The sequence below is a fragment of the Leptopilina heterotoma genome, unplaced genomic scaffold (assembly GCF_015476425.1).
Source record: "Leptopilina heterotoma isolate Lh14 unplaced genomic scaffold, ASM1547642v1 Lhet_186, whole genome shotgun sequence".
NCBI classification, from domain to species: domain Eukaryota; kingdom Metazoa; phylum Arthropoda; class Insecta; order Hymenoptera; family Figitidae; genus Leptopilina; species Leptopilina heterotoma.
In genome coordinates, this window is record NW_025110905.1 from 741,187 (window position 1) to 754,690 (window position 13,504).

The 13,504-nt window shown below is 26.1% G+C and overlaps 1 protein-coding gene across 4 annotated transcripts in view; it reads left to right on the plus strand.

The window, feature by feature from the left end:
• LOC122500450 (dihydropyrimidinase) overlaps nt 1-13,504 on the plus strand; it is a 345,407-nt gene that overhangs the window by 208,055 nt on the left and 123,848 nt on the right. For all 4 annotated transcript variants that reach the window (XM_043609380.1, XM_043609379.1, XM_043609381.1 and 1 more), the window contains one exon: nt 506-600. In XM_043609380.1, coding sequence (XP_043465315.1) covers nt 506-600 — 95 coding nt within the window. The remainder of the gene's footprint in view (nt 1-505; nt 601-13,504) is intronic.

Below are 13,504 nucleotides of genomic sequence, written 5' to 3' on the forward strand. Positions count from 1 at the left end.
TAAAGAATAGTATTAAGTTGAACGTCAAATTTTAAATATATAATTTTTAAAGAGGTTCATTTTCAATTCAACATTCGCCGGAAGTGCGTGAAAGTGAGTCAATTATTGGTCATATTAACCGGATGCCCTTCTTAATATAAAGGAAACATACAGAAGTGTTGATTTTTTTTCTTTTATCATAAACATATACATAGAAAATGTTTTCATTATGAAAATAATAAATTAATTTACCTTTAATTTAACCACGATTTATGTCTCAATCAAGCATTAATTATACGTATTCTATTATAATTTAAGTTCATTATATTCTAATCTTGCAGAGTGTAGACGCAAAGGCTATTTTTAATTAATTACGTCAAAAAAACCGTGATTAATTATAATTTAAAATTTTTTTCGTTATTTTCAGACTTATTTATTAATATAAAAGTTATTATAGTTTAAATTTTAATAATATACCTGGATATAAATGGAGAAAGAAACTAATAAGAATAATTTTTAATTTCAGAGCGCGCAGAATCGGCTTTTGATCAAGAACGGAAAAATCGTCAATGAAGATGACATGGTTGATAGTGACGTTTATATCGAGGATGGCATTATTAAGTAAGTCAATTTACACTTTTTATATAAACTTTTAGTTAAAAATTAAAAAAAGTTATAGCAATTGAATTTTTTTTTAAATTCTAAAATACACACTGCATTTTGATGGCGTGAATATATATTATAAACTTTTTGTAATATTTTAGCCTCAACCGACTGTATATTTGCGTGTAATGACAGTGGACAGATTAGAAATATTAAAAGGAAATAAGAGCCTTTTAATCACATGCGTTTTTACATGCTGTCTGCTTTCATCATAATATAAATCCTTTTAATATATCCGTGCGCGGAGAAACTTGACACTTGTAAATATGAGTTTCTTGACATGCAGACTTTTTCATTCAAGCAAAAATGAATGAAGCGAGAGATAGCCGATGAAATACGGACGTAATATAGTATCGTACACACTTCTATATATTTATAGTAATTATTAGTTGCATTTGAAATACATATTTGAGGCTCCTGATCAAATAACTCGACCGACGCTCGGACTGGTCGCTCGAACGCCAGTCAAGACCGTCAAAATAGCAAAAAAAAAATGTCGAAAATTTAAATATTGAAACACACTACCATTTAAAGCATAAAAATGCGCAACTTTTTTGTCTTTGAAATTTTTTTGTAAGGATTATTATTTGTAATAATAATGGACAAAAACTGAAATTTTTTCAATCGTCTTTTCTCAAACAATTCTTCATGAAATTAATAAAAAAATTAGTGTACTTACGCATTGGGATCTACTGAACACGATTAAACTATTAAAACTTGTTAAAAAATTTATTATTAAGTTATTTATTATTGTAAACAAACTCGTGTCGGTAAATACGATTTCTCTACTTTGACGAGAAAAAGTGTGCGGGGAACTTTCGAGTTAACAGAACTTTCAGTGAGAAATTTGTTTATTAGTATATTAAAAAGTTTTTTGAAAATTTTCAAGCCGTTTCATTGAAAACTTTAGATATTATGATCGTTTTTCGAAAATGGAATTTACGCGTCAGCGCCACCGTCACCACAGAAAACGTGCCATGCATGAAAACTATTTCCTCATAGAAAAATATTGTTCTATATTTTTTGCAATGTTTACATTATTACTTTAGTAATTTATTGAACTTTTCTTCGAAAATTATTTAATATTTTGTTTGTTTAATTCAGTTTTAATATTATTTAATACTTCTTTCTAATATCTAACGTGTGGAATATTACATGTTATTGTTTTTAAGTATATCGATCTTTGAGGTTGAAAATCAACCGGCTGCCGAATTTTGTTTATGATTTTATGACCATCTATTAGGGTAAATGTGGGTATTATCGAGGAATTTTGTATACGTCATACATCCAAGTGGTTTAAAAATTATAAATAAATGTATATAACTTTGTTTTTTTTAAAACGAATATTTAAGCTTTCTTTTCTTTAAAAAAAAATTGCCAATGTTATAGAAAATAGTTTAATCGTTAAATAAATGATTAAATAGAAGACTCCTTTGCTTGTAATTTCGCGGGACTTGTAATGGCTTGAGGGTATTTTCGCGTGTCAAATATCGCGGATGAGTGTATTATCGCGTGGTAAATATCGCGGATAATTTATTTATTGCTTTTTGGATTTTTGTAATAGTTACTTAATTATAATGTAGTAAATGTAAAAAATTAAAAGGAATAATAATATAGTTTTTAAAAATATAAATATAAATATCGCAAGAACTTGAATTAAAAAAAATGTTAAGCATTATGATAAATGGACGAATTCAATAGTAAACTAGTATCACAAGAAGAAAGATACTTGGTTTTATTATAATAATTTAATTAGTCTCATAATATAAAATAATACTCTGATAAAATATTCTAAAGCAATTATTATCAAATATTTCTAACGTATAGTCAATTCTCATTTGACACTTTTGCTCCTTTTTTATAGCTATTAAAAATTTTTTCCTTAAATATACAGATCTCACTTACTTTAATTTTTTTATCTTTTCCATTACTCTTTATTTTCTTGCTTGTATTTTGTAACTGTTATAAGATTTACTAAAATTCTGAACGTTCAAATAAACGAAATTTTTATTGTGTCTAAATGTGTTTAACAGTTACTGTGCAAAGTGGAAAAACAATGTTAATTCAACATTTATTTAGTTGAAAATTAAAGTTTTTTATATTATATACAAAGTACTTTTATTAAAATATAAATTAAAACAAGCAAAAATAATATCGGCTATAATTTCAACGTTTTAAACTTTAGAGACACACTGCTAACCTTACTTTCAAGGGTTATGATAGGAGCCGCGAAAATACCCACATGTTAAAAAAAAGATGTCTATATTATCGTGACTGTAAATATTTGATAAAAATCAATTTTTTTTAACTAAACAAATTTTTTTTATGAAGAATAACAATAAATTTACCAAAATATAAAAAAAGAATCATCTCTTAGAGTTTTATAGAACATAAAAACAATAATTTTTGTCACCACTGTAGAGTTGAATCTCAAACCAAGGTGAGCCATTTTGAACTTTTTTTAGACAACAAATTTTAAAACATTTTTAATAAATTGATTAATAGAAAAATAATCAAAAATATGATGCATATTATAATGTCTTAGTTGTCAGGTTCAAGGAGTGATTGTTTAGTGTCAAAAATTTGTTATATTATTTGAAATATTCATTAAAATATAAAATACCGCGATAATACCCACACCCGCGATAATACCCACTTTTACCCTATTGTGTGTTTTATTCAATGTGACGAATTTTTATATTTATATTGTAAAAGAAAATTAATTTTTGCAATTATGTCGGAAAATAATTATACTCAAAGAGGCAGAAAAAAACATGAGATTTGATTATTTTTATACATTTTAAGTAGTCTTTTTATTCCGTGATTAATACATAGTTGGGTAAGACTCCTTCAGAAAAATTACAATTTGCATGGGGTCTACGGATTATTCTGTAATTTGGTGAAGTTGTTATATTTGATAACAAAAATAAGTGTACCAAAGGATTTTTAAAAATTTTCAAAATTGTAAAAGTTACGCCATTTTGAATTTTTTTATAAGATTTTTTTCAAATGTGAATATTTCCAAAACAATTTAACGGATTTTAATAAAATTTAAATATGTTAAAGTTAAAATCATGTCCTTTCAGAATTTTTCAAAAGAAAAAAAAAATTTTTGTTTTTTTTCAAAAAAAAAGTAAAAAAAAATTTTTTGAATCGATTTATTAAGCACGGGACCGAGTTTTGAGTATTTTTCGATATATAATAAAATATTCCTTATAATTTCACCTTTCATTTACAAAAAAGAAAACGATGGAGACTTTAATAGTTTTCGAGATATTGCAATTTTTGTGGAAGCGCGACCACGTTTCAGTGCCAGCGCAGTATCTTTTACCCGGGACGCCTCACAGTGGGATTTTTTACACTTTACTTTTCAAAATTGTCTAGAGCCTACAAATTTTATTGGATTTTGATGTTCTTGGTTTTAAATGAAAATGGATAACATTTCTAAGAGATCTCTTTAAACCGATTTTTGAATTTTTAATTGTTTATTTATTTTTTTGTTACTCAAAGTTAACAATTTAAAATATTTTTGTAAAAAATACTGTTTATTTTTTATTTTTCCATTGCACAAGATCGAAATCAATTTAAATTAGTCTAGTCGGACCACCTGACAAATAATAATGCATAATACAGTTTATTTAAATTTTTAAAAAAACAATTTAAATTAACAAATAGATAACTTTGGTCTTTTTTTTAAAAAATTGTTTTTTTTGTAGACAAATTTATGTTTATTTAAGTAATGTATGTCTATTTTGTAAAAAAATGATTTGAAAGTTAACAATTATCATTGTTATTAATAATACTCAAAAGTTATCGATATTTAAGTAGAGCTTTAAAATGTTAAACTCGTTCAAAAAGGTTCAATTTTTTTGCAGAAATAAGCCATTTATTTGTTTATAAAGTTAATAATTTCTTATAAAAAATGTAATTGTTTGAGCTAATAAATTTTTTAAGTTTTTGAAAGAATGTACATATGATATAAATATTTAAAGTTTAAAAAATACTGGAGATGTTTATAAATGCCAAAGAAAATAGATTATTGGTTATATAATTATTAATAACAATGATAATTGTTAACTTTCAAATCATTTTTTTACAAAATGGACAGACATTACTTAAATAAACATAAATTTGTCTACAAAAAAAACAATTTTTTTAAAAAAACACCAAAGTTATCTATTTGTTAATTTAAATTGTTTTTTTAACAATTTAAATAAACTTTATTATGCATTATTATTTGTCAGGTGGTCAGACTAGACTAATTTAAATTGATTTCGATCTTGTGCAATGGAAAAATAAAAAATAAACAGTATTTTTTACAAAAATATTTTAAATTGTTAACTTTGAGTAACAAAAAAATAAATAAACAATTAAAAATTCAAAAATCGGTTTAAAGAGATCTCTTAGAAATGTTATCCATTTTCATTTAAGACCAAGAACATCAAAATCCAATAAAATTTGTAGGCTCTAGACAATTTTGAAGAGTAAAGTGTAAAAAATCCCACTGTGAGGCGTCCCGGGTAAAAGATACTGCGCTGGCACTGAAACGTGGTCGCGCTTCCACAAAAATTGCAATATCTCGAAAACTATTAAAGTCTCCATCGTTTTCTTTTTTGTAAATGAAAGGTGAAATTATAAGGAATATTTTATTATATATCGAAAAATACTCAAAACTCGGTCCCGTGCTTAATAAATCGATTCAAAAAATTTTTTTTTACTTTTTTTTTGAAAAAAAACAAAAATTTTTTTTTTCTTTTGAAAAATTCTGAAAGGACATGATTTTAACTTTAACATATTTAAATTTTATTAAAATCCGTTAAATTGTTTCGGAAATATTCACATTTGAAAAAAATCTTATAAAAAAATTCAAAATGGCGTAACTTTTACAATTTTGAAAATTTTTAAAAATCCTTTGGTACACTTATTTTTGTTATCAAATATAACAACTTCACCAAATTACAGAATAATCCGTAGACCCCATGCAAATTGTAATTTTTCTGACGGAGTCTTACCCAGTTATGATATAATTAATATATTATCTAAGTTAAATAAAATATACATAAATAGTTTCTTGTTTCACTTCGAACATTTCGAACTTTGGTACATAATTGCTTACTTGAAAATAATAATATATTTTAATATTTTCGCACATCACAAAGAAAATATTAAATTCGATGACAAGAAAAGAAATGTTTATGAATTGTGAAAATTGTTTTTTAGTATATGTAACTTATTTATATGACTGCTTTTAGAACAGTATTTTTATTTTCAATACATTGCTCTACCATTATTGCTTATAATAATAATAATAATAATACTATTCATACTATTCATTGGTTATAACACTTATAATCTCACAAAAGTTTTATGGATTAAAAAATAAATAACTTTTTTTAATAAACAATTTTTACTTCAATCTTACTTTTAATAAAAACTTACCAAATAATTTATAACTTTTCTTTTTAAACATTTTTTCTTGATTTAAATGTCTCTAGATCTTCTTTTTTAGATTTTAAATTTGCTGCTTCTTTGGTCTCAATTATACATTATTTTTCTTATACGTTTTTTTGGATTTTTTAATTATTTTTTTCGAATTTTCTTTCAACGAGGTTTTCTTGACAGGTTTTAAATTTGCAGTATTTTTTGCTGCCTTTTCACATTTTTTTGCAGATTTTTTAAGATTCTTCACAGCTGATTTAGGTGGTTTGACACATGACGATTCAAATAAATCATTATAAGACTGTTGTGCTTGGGGACTTAAATACTTAATTAATGCTCTTACATCCTTTACTTTTGCTTCTGATATTCCTACAGGAAGTGCTGGTCGAGTTTTTAGCAAGTCGTCGAATTCAAGGGTAGTTGACAGAGTGTACTGTGAATACTCGTCACTATAATTTTTATAGACGTGGATTTGGCCGTTTGGGAAATGTTGATTTTGACTGCCTCACTGATTAACATTGTTTCTGGAACAATGTTAACTTCTTGCGGAAGGTGCAGCTCAAAATCATGAATCGTTATTTCTGAATCTTTTACTATCGTAAAAGGTGGCAATGGTGGTTTTCTCGCACTTTCGATTATTTTGAAGTAGTCCTCAGCCGTTTCTATTGTTTCTGCCTGCTTTTTTTTGACCATATAAACCGAAATTTCGATCGCAGGAACAATAGGAATGGCCGCGAACTGGAAAAAGGTGCTGAATTTCGGTCTCTATTTTTTTGGACAGTAAAGATAAAAACGCAAGTGTCAAATAGTTTTTATTTTGACCGGGACAATTGTCTGAGAATAAAAAAATTTAATTGTAATAATCCAAGTTTAGTTCCTTCTTAATTGAATCGTACAGAAAATTACACACCGCATTGCTCCCTTTTTTAAATTTCACCTAGAGAAATGATTTATTTGAATTAAATAAAATTCATTTCAAACAAATAAAAAAGGATATTTGTCACAGAACCAACTAAACTTTTATTTAGCTCAAATAATATTTTTTATTTGAATTAATATATTTCGTTTAAATATCCATTTTTATTTAAATGAAAAAAATTTTATATTTTCTTTAAATATATTTTATATTTAGAGCAAATAAAAAACACTTTTCATTTTAATAAATCCTGTAAGCATTCTAAAATATTAAAATTCATTTATAACCTTCAAATAAATTTAACAATCCCAATCACTAATGGAACTTTTAATATTCATTAAAATAAATGTTTATTTTTATAAGAATATTTGTTAAATAAAGTCAGGTTTTTTTATTGTTAGTCATTTTACTTTACTTTTTCACTTCATATGTAAAAGTCTACTGTCACATTTTTCTCACAAAATCTCAAATAAGACACTAAAATGTAAATGAAATCACATACAAATCTGTTACTTTGTACTAATTAAAATTTTCACTTAAAAAGAAAAATTCTGTACTTAAATCAATTAAATTTGTTAACTATTCATGATGAATAAACCTCTTATAATTGTACGCGTTAAACTGTTAAAAGCAAAACATCTTATTGTTTTACTATAGCAATGCAATATGCGCAGGCGTCTACATAAGTCAAACAAACATTTATTTGAATCAAATATATTTTTTATTTGCTACAAATATACTATTTCATAAATTGCAAATATATGTCTTTATTTTAGATTAATTAGTGCATTTATTTGAAATAAATATTAGTTTATTTATTTTAAATAAAATATTTATTTGCAACAAATAAATTTTTCTTAAATATACACTTTTAGTTAAAATAAATAACTTTTTTCTCTGGGTGTTCCCTTCAAGAAAACAGTACATATAACTGCGTTTGTGTTCCCAAAAAACGTTAACATTGAAAATGTTCAATGATATGAGCCTTTTGTAAAATTGTTCAGATACTGAGATTTTTGGAAGATACAAGTTCTGACCAAAATCGAATTCTAAACATAGTACATTAAACGTGGACAGCATAATTTTTTTAAGATCTTATATTTTTCAACGTTTGTCTTATGCATAACTAAATCAGGATTGTCTTCCGGATCATTTCTATGTTCAAAACAGAAATCGCACACGTCTGTTCGAGGATTGGAAAACGAGAAATTCAAATTTTCATTAAAATGCTTGGAATACGTTGATTCAGAAATTACTTGTCCCGAATTGCCAGTTTTCTCATTGTGATATTCGATAAATAACGAGTATAATTTCGTTAGTGTGAGATCTGAATTCTCGAAATAATTTAATTGTGTTTTATCTAAATTGTAGTGAGATGGAATGGGAATGGGGAATCGATTGACAGTGTTCAACAATCATATTTTTTAAATCTTCACTTAATAATGTAACATGGTTACTGTGTTTGCCCGACTGGTTTTCAAAAGTTTCATTATTTAAAAGTTTTTGTTGAACGGTCGTAAGCCTTTCTTTCCCTATATTCAGGAGAGAGCACAAAAATTTTTGGCATACATCAATTTGATTTGCATCAGAAGTCGAGTGAAAAGAATACTGCCATAAATTGATAATCTTGCTTTGAGGAACACTTTGAGCAGAAACTGATGATTTGCGACTCATCAATCCAGAGATAATTATATTTTGTGACTTATAATCACCTGCCATTTTCCAAAAATATTCGAAAAAAGCTTCTTGGTCAGCATTGGTAATTTTCTTCCAGCACTCTTGCTGGCAACATGAATTAAAGGATGCAAAAATCTTTGCTGGAACTAATTTCTTTGAAGCTGAAACGTATTCTTCTCCCTGTTATATTAAATAAACAACTTATTAAAAATAATAGTAAATAATATATAATAGTGCAATAATAATATAATAAAATCTAACCAAGTTAGAAAAATTATGTAAATAATAAGATTTAATTACTTTATAACATAATTCATTAAAAATTCTAAAAATTTTGTCAAAAAAATATTATTCCTTGTCAGTAAAATAACGAATGACTAAAATTAAATAATTTTTTCAGTGTTTTTCTTAAATATATTAAATATATATTAACTATTATATAATAAATACATACCTCCCACACAGCACATGATATTTCCTAAATATTTCCTGAATATTTCACTGAAAGATTGAAATATTTCAGTGCAACGTTCTTGAAATATTGCTGCAAACAGGAAAATGTCCGCTTATGTGGAAATATTGACGCGAAAGTTGAGAAAATATTTCATTGAAATATTCCTGCAATATTACCCATGACTTTTCTGCAATATTGTGAAAATATTTCACAAAATGAAAAAATTTGTTAAACACCTGAAACCAATAGGAATTTTTTGAAATATTTTAGAAACCAAAGGACTAAAAAGCCAAAAACTACTGCGCAGCTCTACAGGCCATAGAAACTGAGTTCGACCAGTGCGCATCATTTCAGTTGAACATTTCCAAAATATTTCAATGAAATATTTTCTCAACTTTCGCGTCAATATTTCCACATAAGCGGACATTTTCCTGTTTGCAGCAATATTTAAAGAACGTAGCACTGAAATATTCCAATCTTTCAGTGAAATATTCAGGATATATTTAGGAAATATCATGTGCTGTGTGGGCTTATTTCCTAGCTGCTTTTTTTGTTCTGTTTCCAGTCACTTTCATTTCGTGTTCTTTTTCTGACTCTTTCAGTATAATTATTTTCCGACATAATTGCAAATATTGATTCTTTTACAATATAAATATAAAAATTCGTCACATTGAATAAAACACACAATAATAGATGGTCATAAAATCATAAACAAAATACGGCAGCCGGTTGATTTTTAACCTCAAAGATCGATATACTTAAAAACAATAACATGTAATATTCCACACGTTAGATATTAGAAAGAAGTATTAAATAATATTAAAACTGAATTAAACAAACAAAATATTAAATAATTTTCGAAGAAAAGTTCAATAAATTACTAAAGTAATAATGTAAACATTGCAAAAAATATAGAACAATATTTTTCTATGAGGAAATAGCACGTTTTCTGTGGTGACGGTGGCGCTGACGCGTAAATTCCATTTTCGAAAAACGATCATAATATCTAAAGTTTTCAATGAAACGGCTTGAAAATTTTCAAAAAACTTTTTAATATACTAATAAACAAATTTCTCACTGAAAGTTCTGTTAACTCGAAAGTTCCCCGCACACTTTTTCTCGTCAAAGTATAGAGAAATCGTATTTACCGACACGAGTTTGTTTACATTAATAAATAACTTAATAATAAATTTTTTAACAAGTTTTAATAGTTTAATCGTGTTCAGTAGATCCCAATGCGTAAGTACACTAATTTTTTTTATTAATTTCATGAAGAATTGTTTGAGAAAAGACGATTTATGTTTTGAAATTCAATGAGATTGAAAAATGAAAAAATTTCAGTTTTTGTCCATTATTGTTACAAATAATAATCCTACAAAAAAATTTCAAAGACAAAAAAGTTGCGCATTTTTATGCTCTAAATGGTAGTGTGTTTCAATATTTAAATTTTTGACATTTTTTTTTGCTATTTTGACGGTCTTGACTGGCGTTTGAGCAACCAGTCCGAGCGTCGGTCGAGTTATTTGATCGGGACCCTCATTTAAACTACATAGTAAATGTACAATTTATTTTTATTTTATTTTAAAAGTATATCGCGTATTTAGTATTCTAAAAAAATTTTTTTTTAAATATTTATTCTTTTATCAAATAAATATATATTAATTAAATTCTTTATCTACTCTAAATTTGAATAAGTAAAAATGTTTACTAATTTTAATTATAGTGACTGACTTTTTGCTTTTGATTAAGTAAAGTTTACTAAGAATTTAGTAGAACTTACTATTTATTTCGAATACAATTCATTTTTTTATTCAAATATAATTGTTCAAATTAGCGCGTCATTCATGATATTTTCGCGTCTTAACACCAAAAGATGATGGTAAAAATTGGAAGTCAATCTGCCACCATTTGCGAAGTTAGGAGTTTATTTTTAAAAAACACCTTTTTTTTGAAAAATGTCAACGGAATCTTTGTCACGTTTTATCATATTGTTTTCTTTATTAGTGCTTCCGAATATTTATTTGGGCGATTATCAATTCGCTCCGAACCCCGAACTCAGGCCCCTGGCCGCATGGTGGGAGAATGCCACTTCCCCTCACGGGAGCGAATCGATGACTGCCCTTAGCTCTTTCTCGTTCTGAGATATTGAGGCCCATTCGTACATAAAGTACTAAAAGATTAGGTATAATGAAAATATGTTTATAAATATGTCAAAAAATCACAATAAAAAATTTTGCTAATACAATCCTTCCTCTATGAGGAAGCAAAACAAAAAGATTAACGGTTTTTTCTAATTTAAGGAAAATTTAGTTATTAATTAATTCATTAATACAAGAATATAGTTAATTGATTAATTATATAACTTTGAAGTAGAGTGGTGGGGTGCAAAAGACTCTTTTTTACTTTTTACGCTATAAAATCGGAATTAAAAACTTTATATAGTTTCTGTTTTTTAATCACATAACGAAATTATAATTCTTTTTTAGAATTTAATTAAAAAAATTTGCATAATTTATATTTGATAATTTTTTTTTCTTTTTTTGAAAAAGAAAAAATAAATAAATTAGGACCATTTATATTTCTCCATCACATTTTTTTTTAACAAAAACTTTAATTTTTTTATTAATAAATAATAAGAATTTGCATTCATTTTTATTTCTCCATCACAATTTCTTAACAAAATCTCAAGTATATTTTTCTAAAAATCTGCTTAGATGCAAATATGAATATTTCAATGTCGTAGGGCAACTCGTCCTCAACAACTTTCAATAAAAAAATTTCTAAGATTTTCGCGTAAAATACATATATTTTGTCCTTTTTGAAAAATTTTGTTTTTTTAACATTTAGCCCCATGCTCGGGCTAAATGTTAAATTCTATTTCTAGCCTATACTAAAACTATTTTCTGATAGGTGTTAAGTAGTAGATATATGTTCAAGTATACGTAAACAAGTAATTTAGTTAATAAAACATCTGTGTTTATTTAACAATAGCTTTAGAACAGTTATAAAATTAATAAATTAAAATTTCAAAAAAAAAAAAAATTTTTTTTGTTTATTTCACGTAAACGGTCTTGTTTTTTGACAGAGTACACTGAAAAAAATACATGAGACATTTTCAACTACATCCCCTTAGTAGAGTAAAAAGTAATAAAACGAACTACTTTTTTAGTTAGTCTGGCTACTTTTGATACTTATTTTAACTGTTTTATGTAGTTAAAAATTATTAATTAAATTAATGTAATTTTACAGTTAACTTTGTAACTGCAGGTATGTTATAGAAATGACTACAGAAAGTAGTAGATTCTACTACTTAAAGTAGTTCGATAGACTAATTTTGTAGTAGTTTTTACTTCTTCTAGGAGTTGAATTATTTTCCATGTAATTTATGTTATAGATTTTTATAGAAGATTATCAACTGTGAAAAGTTGTAAATGCAACTACTTTAAGTAGTAAAATTAACTACAGTTATCATTTGAACTGTGTCTGGAATGCCTTTAAGTATTAAGCAACTCATCGAAGCGGGCGAGCGTGGTTAGGTGGTTGGGTTATCGGTTTACGAATGTAAGGGTCGAGCGTTCAACTCCCGACGTTTAGAGATTTTTCTCCGTTAGGTATATAGACATTAAATAAATAAGGTATAGGTGAACAAAAGTGGGTAGGGGGAAATATAAAAAAATACAACTCGATAATATTTATAATAAATTATAAATAATTTTATTTTACCATTTTCAGTAGTTACTTTATTACTGAGTTATCTTAGTAACTTTAACTACATATCAGCAGTTAATTCTACTGCAAAACTGTCATTGGTTCCTATTTAAATAAGAAAAGTAGTTAATGCAACTGTATTATCACTTCATTCAACTACATATCTGATAATTAATGTAAGTTCAAAATTATCTTTGGGGACTTATTGAACTAAGGAAAGTAGTTAAAAAGTAGTCAAATCTACTAATAATTTTTTTCAGTGTACTTGCCTAATGTCAAATAAATAATTTTTAAACAAATAAACCCGAAAAAACAAAAAATGTAAAAAACGTTTTTAACAACATGTAAAAATACATTTAACATTTAGCCCCAGCACTGTAAAAACGCGGCAAAAACAAGCATTTTTAATACATTATAATCACTTTTAAAACGATTAAAACATCTTATTTTTCCATCTTCTATCTTAGAAACTAATGCATTTTAAGATGCTTTGGATAACTTTTTGGAAACAACTTAAAAGTGACTACCAAAATATCTTAAAATAAGATGCCTTCTTTTTACAGTGAGGGTGCATTTTTGGCTTTAACAACAAATATACAAAATCTGACTACAAATATTTAGTAAAAACCTTTTGGTACATCTTCAGGGGACCCAAATAAGGACCTGAA